This window comes from Rousettus aegyptiacus, unplaced genomic scaffold, assembly GCF_014176215.1.
Source record: "Rousettus aegyptiacus isolate mRouAeg1 unplaced genomic scaffold, mRouAeg1.p scaffold_m13_p_4, whole genome shotgun sequence".
NCBI classification, from domain to species: domain Eukaryota; kingdom Metazoa; phylum Chordata; class Mammalia; order Chiroptera; family Pteropodidae; genus Rousettus; species Rousettus aegyptiacus.
In genome coordinates this window covers 156,647,912-156,671,141 of record NW_023416307.1, presented here as the reverse complement: position 1 = coordinate 156,671,141, position 23,230 = coordinate 156,647,912, and the positions used below count along the sequence as shown (strand labels likewise).

The following is a 23,230-nucleotide window of genomic DNA, read 5'->3' as shown; positions in this document are numbered from 1 at the left end:
TTTTTTTTAAAAGATTGGGAATGTTACAGCATGTCTGTAAGATCTGGTCTCTCGTGGGTTGCATAGTGTAGACTTTGGAACTTTTAGTATTGTAGGGCTAAAATATGTACATTGGGAGATTTTAAGGAGGAAAGGGTATTTCCCAAGAAGTAACCCTTAAGAGTATTCTATAGCTAATTGTTGGTTAATCCATGTAGAGAGCATCTCAGTTTCAATCTTAGAAACATTTTGTTTCTTAAGAGGGGAAGGGGAAGAGGTTTTCTTATCCCTATTGCAGTCTCACTTCTAGTTTTCTTGTGGAGACTTTTCAAACCGTGAATGGAAACCAAAGCATTTAAGTCTGGATGGATATAGTCTTCCTACTCTGCAGTTATTTTACAATATTGGGGCTTTTGTAATTTTGGTGGGCTTTGGGAAGCATGGGAGAGATAGTTTACACAGCTTCTCTTTAAATTTGTCTGCGGATGGATTGGTCTGATTTTTCTCTTCCCACCCCTTCTTCTCTAAAGATTTATGATATTCAGACTGGCAACAAGCTGTTGACTCTGTTTAACCCAGATCTTGCCAACAACTACAAGAGGAACTGTGCCACCTTTAATCCTACAGATGATCTTGTCTTAAATGATGGCGTCCTCTGGGATGTCCGCTCTGCACAGGCCATCCACAAGTTTGACAAGTTCAACATGAACATCAGTGGTGTTTTCCATCCGAATGGGCTGGAGATCATCATTAATACCGAGATTGTATCCTTTACACCCATGTCTTACTCTTTATTTATCTAGTTTTGATAAGAAATAGTTTGTTTTTCTGTCAATACTTGTCTAAAGTATTCACAAAGGTCCCACCCAGGCAATTGGGTGCCTCTCCTTTGGTCAAAGTGCTAGCGACTGTGCAGTCGACTCTTGTCACTGTTGGTAATTACCAGTGTCTTTCATTAGCACATTTTGTGCTGGGAAAAGTGACCAGATTCCTGCCTCCCACTTCCCTAAGTACTGAAGTGACTTTTACCTATTTCTAGAAGGTCTTTACTTCCTCTCTGCAGAAGTGAGTTGCTAGACATAAGAGTGAAATGAAGTGCAGCTGTTGAGAGGAAGGGAACTCATGTGGCATTCGCGTATATGAGCTTTTCCGGGACGTTATTCAGTAACATGTATTAAACATGCTTTTATTTTACCCTGACCGCATTGAATTTGAAAGCAATACCTAACAAGGAGAGGGAAAAAGTAATATTTCAGAATTCCGTCCATGAAAGTTAGGTAAGAAGTTTTGTGTAAAGTAATATTTCTTGACCACTCCCGTCCTAGTGGGACCTTCGCACTTTTCATCTTTTACACACGGTTCCTGCTCTGGACCAGTGTCGCGTGGTGTTCAACCACACGGGGACAGTGATGTATGGAGGTAACAACTTTTACTTCATTATCATCTTTCGCCTTTTGTCTCCCCCCTCACTTAGTTTGACATTTCCTTTTTGGAAGGTGCTCTCAAATGTGAATTGGAAAGCATAAGAGATGAAATGACATACAAATGGTGACAAAGAAGATGAAAATAATGTTGATTTGGGGTAAAAGGCCCCTGGCTTTGAAGACAAGTAAATCTTGTATAGAAAGAAATTTCATGCAGTAATTTTCCATGTGTATTATGAACTTAAAAAGCTGTGCGTTTCTTGTCTTGTGGTGTTGTACGCCTTTACCTGTAACACCTGTTGGGATGAGAGGTGGAGGATATTGTTTGCCAGATTAGCTGGGATGTGTAAGGAGGATACCTTGTGAATAGAGGATGTTTCTGATTCTAATAGTGTTTCACTCCCTGCCCTCTTTCCGCCTTCCCTCCCAACTAGCTATGTTGCAGGCAGACGATGAAGATGACTTAATGGAAGAGAGGATGAAAAGCCCTTTTGGGTCATCCTTCCGAACATTTAATGCAACCGACTACAAACCTATAGGTGAGCGTGAGGGGGCAGACCTTGATCATTTTGTCATATTTTGGTATGCCTTATTTAAGATCCTCCATTTTCTGGGAGAACTGTAAATTTTCATTGAAAAGCAGAGGGGTTATGGAAATATTTATGAACAATCACCTTGAGTTCTGTTAGAGGAAAAGCTAGGTTTAAGGTCACAGCAGTAGTCCAGTCCTGAGTTCTGTCACATTCTGTTTTCCAGCGACCATTGATGTTAAACGGAACATCTTTGACCTGTGTACAGACACCAAAGACTGCTATCTGGCTGTCATTGAGGTAAAGGGAGCTAGCAGAAACCCTGCTGTTGTGATGCTGAGGATCACTTCATTGCATACATCTTGTGTTATGAGATGGGTTATAAAGGTGATGCATTCCTGATGGTAGATTGTTGATAATTACTCATGTATGGAGTTTGGGAGATACACAGTATAAGAGAAATAGTAAGAAGATGTAGTGCAAAACTGTGGAGGGTCCTGTCTCCTGTCGCCTTGGACTCGCACGTATTTCCTTTTCAGAGGTGGCTGGATCTCTGGCCAGAGGAAAACAGCCTTGTTCCCAGGGTGGTGGTTGCTCTTGTGCTTAAATCCCTCGCTACCCAGGCCTTCTCATCTTGTTTTTTCTTTCCCTCTCTGAGTGCTAGGGGTAACATTTTCAGAGTTAGTTCAAGAATTTTGGGTATTGGTAGCTCTATCATCTACAGGGTCAAGGTGCATGGGTGCCAGCCAGGGTTGCGGTATGGATGTGGACCTTCTGAGAACTAACTGCCCCTCATGGACTGGGTATGTTTTGTTTCAGAACCAAAGCAGCATTGATGCTTTAAACATGGACACAGTGTGCAGGCTCTATGAAGTGGGCAGGCAGCGTCTGGCAGAGGACGAGGATGAAGAAGAAGACCAGGTTAGTGGTCTTTGCGATTTCTTTCTGCTGAACAGCTTTTTAGAGGCTTTGCTCTTCTGCTTTTGCTGTAGGGGTTTTTTAAGATCAGCCTTTGCTACCTGTTGGCATATTCTGACCAAAGGCTCGTCGTGTGTCCTTGATTACTGAAACTCAGAAGAAAATAGACTTTGTTATTATAAAACTTCAATACATGATAGTCCTGTGAGTTCCACTATTAATTATTCTGTAGCTTAGCAATCTCTGTTTTGTTTTAGAGATTTCCTTGAGTTCACCCTTGGGACCAGTGCCCTGTCTAGTGTCAGGATAAGTAACTCCCCTACTCCCAGTGTAAATCCCAAACAGAAAAGAAATTCTGCTGAGGTCACAAAAATGGCTTAACCTGAAAAAAGATCTGGTTTACGTTGTTTCAGTTTCATGGCATAGTCTATTTTCAGAGTAATGGATAGGAACTTGTAGGTAAAGAGAAGATTTTGATGCTTTCGAGAAATTAAACATTTGTAAAATGTGGATAAATAGAATCCTGTGCCACCTATGGTATCTTAGCATTTCTTTTTTATGGGGATTTTAAATTGTGTTCATATTGTGTTAGGTGCTTGCCTGTGCGGTGTGTCAGTATCAGTTCTGAAAAGTTTTGGCAAATCTTTGCTGTTTACTGAGCTCTTAATAACATTCCTTTTCCAAGCATACACTCACCAAATTATTTTGTCTAATCTGAGAAATAGTTATTGCTAGATGAGTAATATAAAGTTGAAAATGAATGACCAGGATTTTACTTTCTTGTTGCAGATATTAAAGCAGGTAAAACGTCTCTTTTCCAGATCTTGGGTTCATTTTCTGTTTTTTTCTTCTACCATGGTATTGCTTAGCATTTGGTGCTTTATCTCCTCTTCAGGGGCACAGCGGGCTCTGGGCGAGGAGAGGGGCAGCCACAGGCCGAGAAGAAGCACGCTTCCCTCTGTTTGCTCTGCCGTCTCTCTCAGCCGCATCCCTCCCTCTCGCTCTCTTCTCTCCCTTACTCTTTGCTAAATCATGCTCGCTGGGTAGGGCTAACGTGGTAGCTTCTGTTAGTGTCCTCCCCAAACAGCTTGGACTTAAGGTTTAAAATAATTTTTTAAAGCATCACTTTCTGAAAATGGTAATTTAAAAAGTATTTTTTGGTTATAAGTCTAATACTATGGGTGAATGGCTCATGTTTTTCTCCTACCGAATGAGTACTGACTAAGCAAAGGTGTTTTGTTATATCAGTTTGAGATTTAGGTGTGTGTGTGTGTGTGTACCGCTGTTGGGCTTTGCAGGTTACGAACCTTTAGTTTGTCCTCTAAATCGAATTGTTGTGTACTCTTTCACCTGTAATCAAAAAGCTGAAACAGAGACTCACTTAACAATCTCCTTTGTATGCTCTCTTGATCTCCACTATCTCTGGAATGTTCTGACTGGCTGAGTATGCATGTTATTAGTGCTCAGAAATGATTCACAATACCCAAAAGTGCGTTTCTGAGCAGAGTGAGGAAAGGAGACTCTTGTGTTTGGGATTAGTAAATCACTGTGGGGTCAGAGCGGAGCCGTCTTCAGGGTTTGCTGCTTGACCCTGAGGCGCCCTGCTTCCGGTGCTGCCCTCTGTGGGCGCTCTCTCAGGGAGGTGCTGTTTTCTTGCTGTCTTCCTCTTCCTTCACACACACGTGGATATAGTCACAATCCTTGTTGGATATCATGGGAATATTATTAAATGGGATTGTTAGTTTCTCCTTCTGATTGCTCATTATTAGTGTTTATAAAGGCCACAGTTTTCTGAATATTAATTTTGTATCTCGTAGCTCTCCTGAATTATTCTAATAGTTATTTGGTGGAATATTTAGGGTTTTCTAAATATAGTATGTCATCTATGAATAGCGACACTTTTGCTTCTCTCTTTCCAATTTGGGTACCTTGTAGTTCTTTTTCTTTTCTAATTGTCGTGGTTAAGACTTCCGATAATATGTTGAAGAAGAGTGGTGAAAGTGGATATCTTTCTCTTGTTCCTGCTCTTTGAGAAAACGCTTTCAACTTTTCAACGTTGAGCATGATGCTTTCTCAGGGTTTGCCATATACAGACTTTATTATGTTGAGGTATGTTCCTTCTATACCCACCCATTTTGTTTTTACCATAAATGTCAAATTTCGTCAAATGCTTTTTATGCATCAAGATGATCATATGATTTTTATCTTTAATTTTAAGTGGCATATCACATTGATTTGCAGATATTAAACCATCCTTACATCTCTGGAATAAATCTTACTTGATCATGGTGTATGATCTTTTCAATGTGTTGCCGAATTTGGTTTGCTAATATTGAGGACTTTTGCACCCATGTTCATCAGGGAGGTTGGCCTGTAACTTTTTTTGTAGTGTTGTCTGGTTATGGTATTATGATAATGCTGGCCTCATCAAATGAGTTTCCCTCCTCTTCATTTTTTTTGGAATAGTTCAAGAAGGATAAGTATAAATTCTGTGAATGTTTGGTAGACTTCACCTGCCAAGCTGTCTGGTCCTGAACTTTTGTTTGTTAGGAGTTTTTTAAATTACTGATTCATTTCATTTCTAGTTATCAGTCTGTTCAGATTTTTTGTTTCTTCCTGATTCAGGCTTGGAAGAATATATATTTCTAGGAATTTATCTATTTCTTCCAGGTTTTAATTTGTCAGTGTATAATCATTTGTAATATTCTCTTGTCATCTGTTATATTTCTGTGGTGTCTGTTATCACTTTTTTCTGCTTTTATTTGTATGGGCCCTCTATCTTTTTCTTGATGAATCTGGCTAAAGGTTTATTTTGTTTATCTTTTTTAAAAAAGAGCTCTTAGATTTGTTCTCCTTTTTTTAAATTTCTATTTCATTTATTCTTGCTCTGATATATATTATTTCTTTTCTCCACTTACTTTGGTCTTTGTTCTTTTTCTGGTTTGTTTAGGTGTAAGGTTAGATTGTTTATTTGAGATTTTTCTTGTTTCTTGAGGTAGGCCTGCATTGCTATGAATTTTTCTCTTAGAACTGCTTCTGCCTCTTTCTCAAAGACTATGGATCATTGCGTTTCCATTTTCACTTTGCGCAGGACATTTTTTGGCTTTCTCCTTGATTTCTTCCTTAACCCGCTGATTGTTTACCTGCATGTTGTTTGTTTAGCCTGTACATGTTTGTGTTTTTCCCAGTCTTGTTATAACTGATTTCTAGTTTCATACCATAGTGATTAGAGAAGATGTTTGATGTGATTTCAGTCATCCTAAATTTACTGAGACTTGTTTTCTGGCCTAACTTTGTGGTGTACTCTGGAAAATGTTCCATGTGCACTTGAAAAGAATGTATTCAGTTTTCGGGTAGAATTTTTTGCAAATCCTCTTAAATCCATCTGGTAATGTATCATTTAAAGCCACTTTTCTTGATAATCTGTTCATTGATGTCAGTGGGGTGTTAAAATCTCCTACTGTTACTGTATCTCTATCTTTTGATGTCTCTTAATACTTGCTTCTGTATTTAGGTGTTCCTATTTTGGGTATGTAGATGTTTACAAGTGTTATATTTTCTTGCTGGATCTATCCTGTTATTTAATGCCTTTCTTTTGCGTCTTGTTACAGTTTGTCATACAGCCTGTTTTGTCTTAAGTATTGCTACCCCCGCGTTTTCATTACCATTAGATTACTGTTTGCACGACCTGTCTTTTGTCATCTCTTCACTTTTAGTCTGTGTGTGTCTTTTGGTCTGAAGTAGTATCTCATAGGTAGCATTTGCGTGGGCCTTGTTTTTTATCCATTCAGTTACGCCGTGTCTTTTTATTAGAGCATTTACTCCATTTAGATTTAAAGTAATTATGGGTAGGTATGTACTTATTGCCATTTTATTGTTTTTTTTTTTTTTACAGGTCTCTGTCCTTTTTCTCTTGCTTATTGTACATCGATGTACATCTTGTACATTGAATTTTTTAGAGATTTGTTTGGTCCCTTAAACTATTCTCATTTTTCAAATTTTTCTTTTCTTCGTGCTGTTTCATGGGTGGTTTTTACTACCTTGTCTTCCACCTCGCCGACTCATTCTTCTGCATTATCCAATTTGATATTGATTCTCTCTACTGTATTTTTCATTTAGTTATTGTATTCTTTGGTTCTGATTGGGTGCGGGCAGAGAGAGACCTGGGGCAAGCTGCCTGTTTTTGCCTCTCCTGCCCGTTTCTGTGTGGTCTCTCTCTCGTTTGTTGTGCAGAGGCTGTTCAGTCTTCAATTCTTCAGGGGGCATTGTTCTGTCTACAGGTGTAGATTTGATGTGTTCATGAAAGGAGTTGAGTTCATTGTCTTCTTATGCTGCCATTTTGAACCAGAAGCTGTTTTGGCATAACTTTGAATAACATTTGGAAGTTATGAATAAAGCTCATATAAACATTCATGTGTAGGTTTTTGCGGGGACATGTTTTCAGCTCCTTTGAGTAAATACCAAGGAGCATTATTGCTAGCTTGTATGGTAATAGTGTGCTTAGTTTTGTAAGACACTGCAAAACTGTCTACCAGAGCAGCGGTACCATTTCGCATTCCCATCGCCAGTGAATGAGAGTTCCTGTTGCGCCACATCCTCACCAGCATTTCACGTTGTCAGTGTTTTAGACTGTGACCATTCCAATAGGTGTGTAGTGCAGGATTCATTCATTCATTCATTCAAAATGCATGGTTTAAGATTTTTTTGAGTAGAAAGGTATTTAGGTCTTAACGTTTTATCAGCCTACTACAGCTGTTTCCTAAAAATCATAACTGAGAGAGTCCTCAGAATGGCAGCTACCAGACTAAAGGAAAGAGCCTTTCCCTCATAGTCCCTTTGGGTTTCTCCCAAAGAAGCTTCAGGGAGCTGCTTTTCAGTGAAAGGCCCTTTCATTTTTGTTTTAATTTACATTTCCCTGATGACATATGATATGGAGCATCTTTTCATATGCTTATTTGCCATTTGTGTATCTTCTTTGGTGAGGTATCTGTTAAGTCTTTTGCTCCCCTTTAAATTGGGTTGCTTATGTTCTCTGAGTTTTAAGAGTTCTTTGAATATTTTGGATAACAGTCCTTTATCTGATATATCATTTGCAAATAATTTTCCTAGCCTGTGGCTTGCCTTCTCAATTCTTTTCACAGTGCCTTTCACAGAGCAGAAGTTTTTATTGTAATGAAGCCTGGCTTATCAACTGTTTTTTTATAGTTAATGCTTTCATGTTGCATCTAAAAAGTTGTCACCAAACCCAAGGTCATCATCTCCTTAAGTTTTCTCCTATATTATCGTCTAGGAGTTCTATAGTTTTGCATTTTACATTCATCCGTTATCCATTGTGCGTTAATTTTTGTGAAGGGTCTGAGGTCTGTGTCTAGATTCATTTTTTCACATGTAGATGTCCAGTTGCTATAGCACCTTTTATTGAAAAGACTTTTTTTATTGTATTGCCTGTGCTCCTTTGTCAAAGGTCAATTGACTATATTTATGTGGGCTTTTTTTTGGGGGGGGGGGGTCTATTCTGTTCCGTAGATCGAGTTGTCTAGTCTTTCTCCAATACCACACTGTCTCGATTACTGTAGCTTTAAGTAAGGTTTGAAGTTGACTAGCGTTAGTTCTCTAACTTTGTTCTTCTTCAGTATTGTGTTGGTTATTCAGTGTCTTTTGCCTCTCCATATACACTCTGGAATTCATTGATAACCACAAAATAACTTCCTCAGATTTTGAATGAGATTGTATGTATTTGTAGATCATTAGGGAGATCTGACATCCTGACAATATCGAGTCTTCTGTGTATAAACATGGAATATCTCTCTATATATCTAGTTCTTTGATTTCTTTCGTCAGGGTTTTGTAGTTTTTCTCATGTAGATCTTGTACATATTTTGTTAGGTTTATACCTAGCTATTTCATTTTTCCTTCTTTAATGTTCTTTTTGCGCATAGACCAGTCCTTCAGTGGCTGGCTATGGAAGCAAGAGACAGTATAAAGGAACAACTTAAATGCTCGTTCTTCTCATGCCACCCTCCATGGAGGCTTGGGTCAGAGGAAAGACTGATTGATTTCTTCCTCTGTGGTACCATTTAACTTTTGAAAGGTTAAGGGAGAAAGATATTAGAAGTGGGGGTAAGGTGGTCGTTAGGATTTCTGACTCTGATACCGGAAGGAAAAATCGAGGCTTCCTCAGCATAGACAGTCAAAGTCAAGAGTGGCAGGCTCAAGAGGGCCCTAATGAATGGCCCCTAGGGCCCAGTCTTTGAAAGAACCTGAAAGCTTTCTGGCTTGAAGACCAGGTAGGTGGTTTAGGTGTGCAGTGTGGGCGAGTTCGCATTGCTTCTGGATTTCACAGGATCAAGGCATATTTCACTACATACTAACCCGCAGTCCTTATGGATAATTGGATGCATTTCATTTGAAGGACATTCATCAAATGAATGATAGAGAACTTTTAATCCTTAAGCCTGTGGTGTTTTGATTTTTGACTTAGAGATGTTGTAGTGGAATAAGACATATCTATTTAAGCAAGTTTCTTTTGTAACCTTCATTCCGTTGATTCACAGGTCCTCCTAGACTCTTGCAGTCAGGTTTTGCTATATTTACTATCTCCATCGTATTTCTCCTCACCACCTCCTTCACTGTGCCAAAGTTTTTTTTTTTTTTTTTAACGCACTTTCCTTTGTGCGCTTCCCCTAATTTTAAACCAGAGACTTCGTTTTCATATGAGTCATTTGCTATTTAAAGTTTTGCCTAGTCTGGATATCTGATCGGCTCTCGGGTCTTCGCAGATGTTCCAGGTGTGACTTAAAGGACTCAGGGATGTGGGCACCTGTGATTGACACCTTTGAATTTGCCTTTTCTTCTTAGCAAAATAAACTCAGAAGCCTGAATGGTCAGCTGTCACCTGATAAAATGGCCCAGCATAAAATGCCCATATCAATGGTTATTAGTTATTTAAGCTTTATTGAGATATGATATACATACCATAAAAATGGTTGTCTTTTGCCTGTATATTTAAATCAGTTCGGAGAGTAACAAGAAGGAATGAACTGTACCGTTATGTTTTGTAGGAAGACATACACGATGTATTAGACATCCATAAATATTCGGTTCCTGGGGCTGCCAGTTTGCCTACCGTAGGCATTTGATGAGAGCAGAGATAAGTCAGTCACTTATCAGAGCTCATCCATTGAAATTTTGGTATCTGTTGTTTTTAAAAATCAATTCAGTCAACTTTGATTTTGGCTTTTAGGAAAATTACAAAAATCAAATATTAGTAATTGATCATTGTTTCTAGATTTTGAAAAGCCAGTACTTTCCAACTAATTATAATTAACCTTAAATTTATATTAAAAAAAAAATAAGGGAATAATGCTCTTTTTTCTCCACTCCATTTTGGAATCTGGGACACACTGTGCGCTGTGCTTCCTGTGTGTTCTCCACTGCCTAGAAGCGGATGGTAAGAGTCTCTCCTGATTACACACCTGCCGTAAGCCTGGTCAGTGATTCCTGAAAGGCCTTATTTTTTACTCCCTAAAAAATTTAAAATGTAAATGAGTTAGATTCTGCCAGCGAGGAGAGAGAACAAGCGCTCGTGACTCTGAAATGAACCTGTAGCTTTCAAGGGTGGTTAATACCAGGAGCAGACGTCAAAAGGAGGAAAAGCAGTTTAAATTTTATAGCCTGTGACATGCTAAAATATCAAGACAGTAGACTCAGGTTTTAATTACATTTTTAAAGTCATTCTGCTATTTTGAATATGTAGATTAACTTCTTAATTACCAGGGGTTTGGTTTCCTAAGAGTTCGGTTATATTTTTGCAGGCAATATAGGCTTAAAAGCTATTTCCCTTGAAAAATACATGTTTTAAAGAATGATTTTGAATGGCTTAGAAACAAATGCTGAACTTATTTAAAAGGTCATGTTATTTAAGTCCTAGAGAACTAGATAGTTTGATGTGGCAGAGAAAGTCAGTGGTGATGCCAGATGTGCCTTTTTGGTTCTGTCATTGGGAGTCTAGATAGAGCATCTGTTACAGAAAAGTAGAATTTAGAACTAGAAGATACTTCAGAGGTCATCTTGTGCTTCCTGGTTCTTCATTAGGGGTGCATTTCATAATTCCTGGGAACCTTCCCAAAATTCACCTGTGTGAGCTTCATTTGTACAGATTGCTTCTGTGGGTCCTGGGTGGGGTTTAGGCATGTGTATTTTGGAAAATGTTTTCCCCGGGATTCTGATGGTCCCACCTGAGTAGGAGCCACTGACTTAATTAAATCAGCTCATTTACTAGGACATCGAGGTTCAGAGAAGCTGTTATTAGATGGTCAGTAAATGGTCTGTGCTCCTGTCCTGATTTGGTGTCATGGGCAGTGTCTCGGAGCTTTTGGACGGGAAGAGAGCAGAGAGCTGGCGAGACTGGAGACAGGCAGGCTGAGGAAGAATACAGTAGGTGAGTGAAGTGTGGATGGGGGGTGCTGGGGACCCCAGATTCGTGGGGAACAGTAGTTAACTGGGTGTGAGAGGGAGAAGTAAATGATATTTGAGATTTTCTCCTGGTGAATTGGGGAAGTGTAGAAAAGGTGCTAGGTTTTAGGGGTGTTTTGAGTTCAGTTTTAAAGGGGTTTTAAGTTTCTGTGGTACAGGTGGATAGAGCTGTCTAATGAGTTCAAGATTTATGAATGAGAGGAAATCCGAAGGCAGAACTAAAAGTTGTAAGAACCCACATGCCTAGAAGAGGAGGTGTCGAAGAGGTCAGGTAGAGATCAGGCCAGCAGCCCTGTGTGGAGGCCAGAGAAGCCCTGTGGTCAGCCATCCTGGACTTTGTATTCCACTGGGAAGGTTTCAGTGATTGTAATGGGAACAACAAACTAACACTTTTTGAACACAGTCTGTGCCAGGCATTGTCCAAAGAGCTCATCCCACACACACATATGCATTTTCTCCTTTAAATTTTCTAGCAACAACCCCACAAGGTAAGTAAGTCACTCATAGTCATAGTGCTAGCAGAATTTGGATTTGACAGAGACAGCCTGGCTCCAGAGTACACACCATTCATTAACTGTTGCACTGTGGGGTGCTACAGGCGGAAGCCAGACTCGTTGGTAGAGGAAGAGAGTGAGTGAATGAATGAGTCAGTAAGGGGTGGCTGAATACCTGAAGGCTGGGAATAGGGTTTGGATCACCCTTTTCGTAAGTCTGCAGGTGGGAGGGATCTGAAGTCTGTGTAGATTGAGAAGTTGTTAGGTTTGGGGAAGCTGAACTTCTTCAGAAAAGGCGAGGCGCCAGTGGAGGTGAGTGAGGGGGGGGGGGTGAGTGGAGTGGGGTGAGGAAAAGCGTGGCGGCGGTGACCAGGCCCTGGGCGAGCCCGAGGCCCCGGGCGGCGTGGCGGGCCCGCCTCCACCCTGTCTGCGCGGGGACGAGGCCGGCCTATAGGCAGGGTTTGGGGCTCTGGGTGACCGTGAACTTGCTTAAGGTGGGATTGAGAAGAGGGTTCTGGAATTCTATCTGTGGGGAAATTTGTCAGTAATTTTGTTTTCAAACCCTAAAAGAGATGTCTTAGAGAATTAAAAAAAGAAAAAGGAAGAAAAAAACCCCACATTCCTGGATTCAAAACTGTTTCTGGAGTTGAGTTAGAATTCTAGAAGGATTTCTTATTTTCATTAAGTTTTACTTTTTTTGACCACTCATTGAATGAAGCTTTTTTATTCTTTAGATATGGAGGAGAGGGGCTCATATTACCAAGTAGGTGCTTAAACCAAGAAAGGTTTCTCCTAAAATTGATTCCGAGATTCTCTTTTGATTTCAATCACAGAATTAGATTCTAACACAATATTTTTGACATCTTGTGTCTGTTTCATGATCCAAGTTTCAGATTTAAAATTTAGAAAGTGAGCTTATGGCCAAATCCATGTGTAACAAGAGGCACATTAAACCAGCGTTGGTCATTAAAATAACATAAATGCGGAAGTGATGTGTTCTTTATGAGACTCGGGGAGATCTCCCTTCCTACCCATTTCCCTTCCAGGTCACATGTGTCCTCAGGGGAGCTTTCTGGGATGGGTGAACCGTTTCTTCTGCTACAAGGCTAAGTAAAGGCTAGATTTGTAGGCTCTTGGATGAATTTGGAGTGGTATCTGTAGTTCAAAGCTTAGATCATGGTGACCTATTTTCTAGGATTGCTCTTGATTTGGGAGCTTTTCTTCTTCTGGATTGGCTAAGCTTTCATCTTTTTAGCAATGAAAGCGAATGGTCTTCCTAAGTTTGCAGAGTAATAGATACTTATTTAAATAGTTTAACCTTTGACATACCCACTCAACTGGACCTTTAAAGTTATGATATCCTGGGACATTGAAAATTCATGTAAATTGCCCAAGTTCATATGACACATAATCAGCAGGGCCAAGATTCCAACCCAGCTTTGTTTGATCTCAAAACCTATGCATTTTGTCCTATCCGATACTCAGTGACAAGTACCTGTCGGTAATAGTGTTGATTTCAGAATCAAAAAGTTATGCTATCTTAAATTTTAAAGGTAATCTATTATGTAGAGGCTTCAGAAACACAAGGGCCTATTCTTTTTTTCCTTAATATACTTCTTTTAAACTGTGACACTATCAATGGAGTAGAACTAATTTTGGTCAAGGCCATGAAAAATATGCCTAGAAAAAAAGAGGTAAAAGTTGTAATCTGGTAAGCACTTTGGATTATTGCCCTGAATTTTGGCCTCTCACCGTTCCCAGTTATTTCTGTGAGTTGATGTGCTTATCGAGGCCAGGAGCTGTGCCCGTTTGTTATTGCCATCAGCACTCTCAGCTTCTTTCAAGTGGGCAAAGGCCTAGTGTGGAGGCGATGTGTGGCCAAGACTGGAACAGTGGTCTCAAGCCACGGCATGGGTGTGCTCAGCACACACACGTACAGCTGTTCGGATCCCCAGCTGTTGAAAGGCGTTGGTTTTTCTCGTATAGCTGCCAGAAACTGTTGAAAAGTCTAAATAACTGGGGCAACCAGCATATCACAAAGTTTCTAATAGGTGGTTTCAGAATGATCACAGGTTCCTAGAGCAGCGCGGTGCACATCACAGCGCACGAACGCCAGTGGCTCGATCAGCACAAAACGTTTGGTTCTTAAGCGATTGGCACATAGCAGCACCTTTACAACTGTTCAATGTTTTTTGCTTATGTCGGGCTTGTTCCGTTGTGATTTTCCTTAGGCCGATGTAGTAAATGAATTTTATATTTTTTTATTTCAGGAATTAGAATCTTTTCCTATTGGCAAGGATGACAGTTGATATTTGAGCAGAAGGATAAGTGACTGAAACGTTGGCCACATTTACTTGGAAACCCCTGTCATCCTTATTAAAGCAAAGAGGTGTTTCCTCTCTTGTTTGAAGGGAAACAATTTGGATTCTAGTGCAAAGCTGAAATCTGTGGCAGAGGCCAGAATGTATGAGTTACAAAGCCCAGGGTACCTAGAGCCAACTATTTCATTTTCTGGTAGTTTTCCTACCTTTGGGAATTTCTCTTAAGTATGAAAGTTTGGACAGTTTCTTTAGCACAGTGGTCCCCCCGACCTTTGTGCCCCCAGAGACTGGTGCTCCTGTGAGCATCTGAGGCCTGATGACCTGAGATGGAGCAGCTGAGGCGGTGATGCTGGTGCTGGGGGGCGGCTGCAAGTACAGATGGAGCTTCACCCGCTCGCCCACTGCTCATCTGCTGTGCGGCCCGGTTCCTAACAGGCACAGACCAGTACTGGTCCATGGACCAGGAGTTGGGGACCATTGCTCTAGCATACTGTGTGTGTCATGGGGGTGTCTGTTAGCGTCTTGTATTATAAAAGTCTTTTGTTGGGCAGTTCAGGTCATCAGATGCTTATGGTAGTCGCACTGTTCACCCATATCCTGGGTTATGAGAGTGAGGACAAGAGCTCGAAGGGCTTAGGAGCTGATGACTTAGCAGCCGTGTTCTTCCTGTCAGGGTAAAGCATTTCATTTTAGATTCTAGGTAGAAGCTTCTGTTCTCAGTTTCTCAACTGATTTCATATGGTTTGGTTGATGCAGGAGACAGAAAGGAGTCCCTTGGTTTTATTATTAGTTAAGGACCTAGGATATTGATGGCAGAGACCTGCGAAGCGAGTTGGCTGTTTCTTTGGATAAGGGCTGTGTGATGAGCAGTGCCTTTGTGGAGTGACTAGTAATTCTTGTCTGAGGGGCACTTTGAGTGACTTGGGACATGGGTGTGCCTGTCTCATTCTTCATCGATCAGTGTGGCCGGCTCGTGAAGTCCATGCTAACCTAGATTTCTGCTCTCTCTGCTGACAGTTTCCTCCTTGTCCTCTGGGAAAAGGAGGGAAGGCTGCCTACGTAGCCACACGGGTCAGGCCTCTGAATCTGCCCTAATGGACTTTGCTCTCTTACCAGGAAGAGGAAGAACAGGAAGAAGAAGACGACGACGAAGATGACGACGACACTGACGATCTAGATGAGCTTGACACCGACCAGCTGCTGGAGGCGGAGCTGGAGGAGGACGACAACAATGAGAACGCAGGGGAGGATGGGGATAATGACTTTTCTCCCTCTGATGAGGAGCTAGCAAACCTTCTAGAGGAGGGCGAGGACGGGGAGGACGAAGACTCTGATGCAGACGAGGAAGTGGAACTGATCCTGGGGGACAGTAAGTCGAGGGCCGACCACGGGGCTGAGCCCTGGCACTCCGGGGAAGGTTCCTTCCCGTGCCAGCCCAGCCCGCAGGGAGGCCACACCAGGGTCTGTGCCCGTACCTGTTGATTCACCCCTTACGGAAAAGCAGTTTCCCATCTCTGATCCTCTGCTCTCCCATCAGACTCTGTAACCAAATGGCTGTCATCTCCTCTTTATAACAGGTTGGCAGACTTTTTCTGTAAAGGCCAGACGGGAACAGTTTTACGCTTTGCGGGCCATGTGGTCTCTGTTGCAGCTCCTGGACTCTTCTGTTACAGTGTGATGCAGCCAGACAGTCCTAAGCTCGTGACTGGGGCTGTGTTTAGAGGGCGAGCCTGAGGATGGAAGGCCAGTGCCGTTCCTCCCGAGGGCAGAGCTGGCACCTCAGAGGCGCTGCGCTTCTGCTTTCTACAGTTGTAAAGAAATAAAAGCCCTCTTGTGGAGGAGCCCTTTCCTGTGTGCTTTCGCCTGACGCCTCGAGGCCAGGGGCCGGATGTTTCTTTGGCTTGTGTTTGGTCCACCCCCTTTCCCCATATTCCAGGTTAGAAAGAACAAGCTCCAGTTTTCCCAGTTACTTCCCACTTAGGACAGGTTCCGAGGTGTCCCTGCATAATCAACCAGCTCATGGTTCTAAGAGTCCCTTAGCTCTGCAGCTGGATTCTGCATGTTTCCAGAGGACACATCCGGCAGCATCACTGTGACAGGTGTCACTGTTGACAGACGCATGCTTGCTGTGGTCCTGGTTCGTCCTAGTGCCGCCCTGCCCGACCGGGGAGTAATCCCTTGACAGGAGCCATTTTTCACATAGCTAACCCGGCCAGCGTTTTCGCAACCACGGTAGGTGTTAGGCCTGATACGGCAGCCACCAGCCACATGCGGCCATTAAAATTTTAATACACTTAAATTCAGTTCATTTTCATGTCTACATTTGAAGTGTTCAGTAGCCACGTGTGGCTACCATATTGAACAGCACAGATATAGAACACATCATTATAGAAAATCACATTGCGTTGGCCTAGACCCAACAAATGTCAAGCTTCTTCGTAGTAGCCGTTTGGGTTTTATGGTCATTGGTGGTAGGAGAGGGGGGTACATAGCAGAGGGTGGGCACGGAACACATTTAAGCATATATAAAAGATTTCGTTCTACAATGACCTGAATCCATTTTCTTTGGGATAAATATCATACGTGCTTCTAGCCCTCAAGATGAAGGCATCTGGCTTAGGGGAGACTGTTTTACCTAAGTCCTCTTGCTAAAGTTGTATTTTGAGGAAGCTCCCTGGGGGGCTGGGAGGGAGCCCTTCTATCTGCCCGTCTGTGGTTTACCGGCTTCCATTTTTTCCATATTGTAGAGGTCGAGGTGATTCTCATGGTCAGAGCCCCAGGTAAGAGGGACTGTGGGCAAGGGACACGTGACAGTAATGATGCGGGGGCAGGTTTCATTGAAACTTTTTGCCACCTAAATAGTGACACATGGGGCACAAGCTCTGTTTCCCTTCACTTGCAAGTAATCAGCTGGGGGAGCAGCCGGTGGCGGTGTGCCTGACAGAAGAGTACTGTTAATTTTTCCAGTCTTAGTGTGGATATAAAGCCATTACATTTGTATCTGGCCTATGAAATAAATTAGAGCCTCCTTCGGCCTTTAACTGTTGAGGAAATTCCTTTCAAGTGCGAGAGGTAATCTGGAAAACCTTAATTCTGTCAGCAATGAGAATGTTACTTTAACTTGGTGGGAAGATTTATGATGTGAAAATGCCATGACAACTTGAGGACATTTTAGCTTGGGCTCTAGAACCGAGGACAGAGGTGGCACCTGCAGCATGGACTCCATTGCTTTCTCTGTACCCTGGGCTTGCTGCTGTTTTTCCTCCCAAGAGGGCCTAGCTCTTCATCTCTTGGGGCTCCCTGTGGAGCCCTCGAGGACATGATGAAAGCCATCAAGACAGGAAAACCACACCCATGTGCCCCCACCTGGTCTTGCTAGGCCCTGGATCCCAGAGACCCAGTGCTTTGATTCCCAGTGCAGAACCCCGGCCCTAGGAAGAGAAGCACCTCAACCCTGAGGTCTTTGTGTTCCGGGCCGTTCTGCCCCAAGGCCTGTGTCGTGGAGCAGCAGGTTAAATACCGCATAACACTGCATATCTACAGCTAGACTGCCTCTGCCTTGGGCTTGGAGCAGAGGTCCTTGCCAGGGTCTCTTGAACACTTGGAGAGTGAGAAAAAGGCCGAGGCAGGCAGGCAGAGGAGTCCGCCGCCTGCCCTCCAGCAGGGGAGTGGCACCCGAGCCCTGAAGGCTTGCTTGAACCTGCACCTGACAGCTCCTTGCTAAAAGATTGTGTTGTGATCCAGCTGCACTCAGTCCTTGGCTGCAAGGCGGAGTTGTTAAGACTCTGCTGTACAACAGGCCTCAGGTGGGTGGGCCTGGCGTTGCTGGCTCATGGGGTCCCTGGGGGTCTCCCGCGGGCCCAGGACACGTGCAGGGCTTGGCTCTGGGGAGCAGGCCCTCCCTTGCCCTGCAGGCCCCGCCTCCCGGAGTTCTTGCGGCAGGGGAGCTGAGGCGGCTTAGTTTGGATCGGCTGTGTCAGGTACTGTTCTTCGATCTTTCCATCCTGTTTCCCCCTCACCAGTCGTCAGGCCACGCTTGTGCCTTTTTAGACCTAGCAACACTGGTTTTTCTAGCCTTCTTTTTTGCTTATTTTCAGGACTTCCTTGAATCACAGCCATACTTTTCTCGGTTTTACTTTCTCCGTTTCCATTTTCTTCCTAAAGGAGACCATAGTGAATGAAGGAAGGTGTGGAAATATCCATTTTCTTCCTCAGCTCTCTGGGGGGAAAGGCTGACGAGGGATTGTGTGGAACCAGTGGCTGTTCACCCCCTTCCCCAAACCCCAGGACCTATGGGCATTTATTTGCAGGGCTCCAGATCAGGGCCTGCCCATTTCCCTGGGGGCCTTGTTAAAAATCCTTTCACAGCTTCTGAGCTGTGAATAATCACAATGGGTTCGAAGACCTTTGCTTTACCTTCACTGGGCAAACACTGGAGTCCTAAGCTAGGGACTGTGTTGGATTTTGGTCACCCAGACACTGCAGATCGACCTCGTGTTGAGGGTGCTTTCTGCTACTGCCCAATTTCGCCCCTTGCTGAGGTGTTAAAAGTGGTCTGTCCGCTCCCTGCCTGAGGTGGGCAAGCAAGGGCTCACGTGCCAGAGATATGCGCCCTGCCCAGGGCATCCAGGCTGGTGTCGGCATTCCTCTGGTATTGCTGCAAGCCAGCCTGCACCTTTTTGGGAATTTGTTCCCTGCAAAATTCATTTAGAAATTACGGAGGAGTGAACCCTAGGTTTGACTGTCTCTGCCTTTGTGAGGTCTGAGAGTGGCTAAGTTAAGAGAACAAGCTCACTCTTGCTTGGGCTCAGCCTGCCTTCTTAGTGGTCCTGGGGGGCAGGCTGGCCCTTTGCAGCTGTTCCAAGCACCACGGGTGGAAGCTGGAGGGGGGACTTGCCTGGTCCCTTTAGGGCCTCCAAGACAGGAAGAACCTCTAGGAATCAGAGGACACCACATCCAGGTCCTTTGAAAGGCAGAGGTAGAGGTCCCGAGGGGTGACTCCTGTTGCCAAGAAGTATATTCTCCAGAGCCAGCTCCATGGAGTTAATTGATGTTTTTTCTTTCTGGAAACTGGTAATTAGCCTCATTCAGGCACAAATGTATGTACATGCAGGTGCTTCCTTCCTGAGAGCTTCCAGCAAGCCTCGTGCATAATCTAGTGTCTCTCCCTTTGCTTACCTTTCAGCCGACAGCTCTGACAACTCTGATCTGGAAGATGACATCATTTTATCTCTGAATGAGTGAGGAGCCATCGCCACACGGGAGATTCTTGGCAGGCGAGAAACTGAGTCAAATGAATTCAGAACACCCTCCCTCCCTTCCCTCCCAGGGCTGTGGCTTTTAAGGAACTGCATGGTCTGTACTCAGAGGACTGTGGCTTTGTCTCTCTGGGACCTAAGGGCCCTTTCCTAACAACCACCCCAAAAAGACAACAGGGGTTAGGCCCTAGTCCGCTTTCCCTCGCCTAGAATGGACATCTTTCCTCAAGGGAAAAAAAAAACAAAAACATGTCTCTGGGGTTATTTCACAATATATTTTCTTTGTACAATGTTCTTTAAAGAACAAGAAATAGTTTTTTATAAAACTTAAAAAGGAAAAAAAAAAGCCAGGCGTTTATAACAGAGGGTATGAACTTATATCCACCAGGTCTCTTGTCCCTGTATTTCATTTTCTATGGAAGAAAATGACATCTAAAGAACAACATAGAGGCATTTTTACATACGTATTTAAATGAAAAGGAAAATCGTGGTTTCTTAAATTGATAAGGATTAAGAATATTTTATTATAAATATAATATATGATTTTTTAGCCTGTTCCGTTGCCTCGTGTGCCGTCAGGTTAACTGGCTTCCCTTCGTGCCCGGGCTGGGGAGGAGGCCCCGCTTGCTGGCGGAGTAAATGCCGGGGTGCACCGGTGTCGTGCACTGGGCAGCAAGGTCCTCGTGGATATTGGTTTTGTGGAGTTGAGGGAACTTAGGGTATGAGTTCACTCCCTCTATTTTATTTTGTCATTCAGTTTTTCAAAAATCTTTTTTCTTCCCTTTTCCCCCCAATGTGGAAATTATAAATCAAAGGCCTTTTTCTTTAATGTAAAGTGTATTTATTTAAAAAAAAAAATACAAAATAAACTACAAGTCTGTCTGTTTGTTTATGGCCTTTCCCTGTCATCTTTTACCAAAGTGGGGTTTGTCCCTTTCTTTGCAGCTCTAGCCAGGCAGTAGAGAAGACGCCTTCCAAGAGGCAGTCCAGGATGCTGGTGAGGACAGCCTGCCCAGATAAGGCCCTGGCTCAGTCCCCGTGCCCACCAGGGTCTGCAGCTCTGCCCCACGGGGACTGTCTGGTAGAGTCCCACGCAGGGCGCCGTCCACTGTGGACACGGCTCTCTACCCGGTTCTGATCAAGGCAGCTCTGGAGTACAGGTTTGGGGGAGCTGGGAAGTTAGGGGTCCTGGGATGTTTTGGAGGGATGAGCTGGCAAAGCTAAGGAGTGAAGGCGTTGGGGCCATACCTGTCTGTGGCTGGGTGGCTGTCAGTGCTGTTCCCTGAAGGCGGTGTGGTGTCCTAGTGGACTTGAGCGGGTCTCCAGCTTGGGCACTTTAGGGGCAGCTGGGGCTGGGTTTGCAGGTATTTCACAGGCCCCTAAAATTGGCCTGTGGTTAAACTGTGCAGCTGCCAGGGGATAGTCCCAGGTGCTCTTCCCTTTACACCCGCCCCAGCCCGCTTTCCTTCCCGCAACAAATAGGAGACCCTAGGTCCTTTCCTTTGCGCTGACCCAAATGACAGCTTCTCAGTTTCTATCATGTGGGTGTTACAGAGCCAAAGAGACCCTCGTCCTTTAACTGAGGAAAAGGGGACAAATGTGGGTGTGAAGTAAACAAAACAAAGCAGCTGAAACTCACCAGGGGCCGGGAAAGCTCTGCTGGGCTCTGGAGCACCATGCAGTGTCACACGGACATGGGCCTGCGTCGCACAGGTGCCTCTTGGTCCTCTGAGAGCAGAGGTCTTAGCTGCTAAGTTGTTTCATGCCTCAGCCTAAATAGGTTGCTAACACCTAACCAGGAGAAGCGTGACTGCTGGTGCTGAACGGATTAGAAGAAAACGGGTTAAAAGTCAAATAGTAAAAACACTAGATTCTTGTCATTAACTGAGCCACTGTCTTCCTGAACTGCCAGCTCCTCTTGGGAGCACCCAGTCTCTCAGGTGGAGATAGGGACCTCCCAACAAGAAAGCAGAATTCTGGTTGCCTTGACAACATGCCTGCAGGGAAGTGCCCCGCTGCTAAGGAAGCATTGGCCCTGCTCATCACTCTGCGGAGCTCAAGATCTGAGTCACTTAGGAGGAAACACCGAGAACAGCAGCACAACAGCCACGAGGCCGATTTCGCCTTTAAGCGGCACCTCAGACGGGACCCAGCGCCCAAGCACAGGCGCCGGACGCCTGCAGTGAATCGTCTCTGTCGGGGGATCACCTGAACCAGGGCCTTTCTGGGCGCCACAAAACCTGTTAATGTCTTAAGAGTCAAAGGAAGTGGTTGAGAAGAGGATCCAGGGAAGAGGAGCGTCACATAACAGGTTGTGGCTCCTTGGGGGACCAGGAGCACTTGTCCCCACAGGAGGGTGGACAAGGCGAGTTTTGGAACACTCTCTCTGGCCAGGTTTTCTAGGCTTCTGCCTGGGGAAGTTGGAGGTGAAGGCACTCTGCAGGGCAGCTCTGGCCCATGACCCGGTTCTCTTCCAAGGTCCGCAGGAAACCCCGTGGGCGCCTCTCAGCCTCCTCCCTGCAGCTGTTGGCAGACCGGCCGCCTGGGAATGGTGCAGCGGTGGCCAGCTGTGCCCCACTGACTCGTGCTCAGACACCTGGCACTGGTGGCCACGGCTCAAGTACTAAAGGCAAATAAACACATGACACTTCTCTCCTGTGTTGTTTCTTAAGAACACGCGTATTCTCATGAGCAGCAGCTGAAGCTCAGCAGTGCTGCCTCCTTTCCTGTCCAGATCTGCAAGGTCTCGGACAGACCCTTCGGCTTCACCCTCCCTGGGGAGAGGCATGTGTTCTCCGTGCAGCTGCACTGAGCCCCGGCCCTGACCTCACGGATTCTCACACAACATCCCAGCTGCTACTTGCACTGCTTTTGAGCCAGCTGGGGTAGTGGACCAGGCCTGGAGAGGGAGTCATGTGGCAGATGGCACCAGGAGCTCCAGGTCACTTGGGAGCTCACTACTCTCACTAGAGCATCTGAACCTCCAAACTGCCACACAAACAGTCAGTGGCATTTGGGCTGTGTTCTATGGTGCTAATTGCTGTATGGCGCTGGCCATACTACCTTATCAGAGACACAATGATAATTTAATGCTTCTCAAGCCGCCCCGCCCCCAGCTTGGCTTAAATGGCTCAGAGCTGTAGCACTGCATGACACCTCAGACGGGGACCTCGTTTCCCCATAGAAGCACCACGCGCCCAGCTGGCCTAGGAGCGCAAACCACCTCGCACCTGGGAAACAGGGCAGAGCATCTCCTGACCCGCTGCACGCACTTCCTTGCAGCATCACAAAAAACTCGAGACCAGGACCGAGGTCCGGGGCTACACAGATCTGAGTCCTAGTGAAAGCTGGGCTGGCTTACGCCACCCCAGCATTTCCCACAAAACGCTAGCGACTCAGCTCAGGTCTACTTCACACTGACACCATCAGCTCCGAACAACCAAAGAGCCAGAAATTCACAAACACCAGGTAAAGTTAAAAAATTAAGGAAGGTTGCCTCCCACCCTCCATTCCCGCCTTTGGCCCCCAGTGGCCCTGGGAGGCGGAACGAGGGGGAGCCCGTGCAGACTGGTGGCACCCCTGGCGTCAACACTGCACTGCTCCTCCTTGTGACTACCAGATGACACGGCTGCTGAAGACCACCTGTCTGCAGGAAGGCCTCGAGGCAGAGCACTCTGTCCAGCAACAGCTACGGCTCCAGCTGGTGGACGCACACGTGGCTCAGGGCAGGGCGACACAGACCGAAAGCCACCATGGCTGCTGGCTGCGGACGTGGGGGTCGCCCCCTCTGCATGGGCTCTGCGCAGGCTGGCATGGTAGGGCCCAGGGCCT

The 23,230-nt window shown here is 44.7% G+C and overlaps 1 protein-coding gene across 4 annotated transcripts in view; it reads left to right on the top strand.

The window, feature by feature from the left end:
- DCAF1 (DDB1 and CUL4 associated factor 1) overlaps nt 1–22,050 on the top strand; it is a 58,444-nt gene extending 36,394 nt beyond the window's left edge. For 3 of the 4 annotated variants that reach the window (XM_016133140.2, XM_016133142.2, XM_016133141.2), the window contains exons 18-23: nt 510–743; nt 1,305–1,398; nt 1,838–1,942; nt 2,160–2,233; nt 2,753–2,854; nt 15,258–20,291. In XM_016133140.2, coding sequence (XP_015988626.1) covers nt 510–743; nt 1,305–1,398; nt 1,838–1,942; nt 2,160–2,233; nt 2,753–2,854; nt 15,258–15,623 — 975 coding nt within the window. In that variant the 3' untranslated portion in view covers nt 15,624–20,291. Of the gene's footprint in view, nt 1–509; nt 744–1,304; nt 1,399–1,837; nt 1,943–2,159; nt 2,234–2,752; nt 2,855–15,257 lie in introns of all 4 variants that reach the window. The other variant, XM_016133144.2, reaches the window with a different exon arrangement.
- Nucleotides 22,051–23,230: the final 1,180 nt, after the last annotated feature.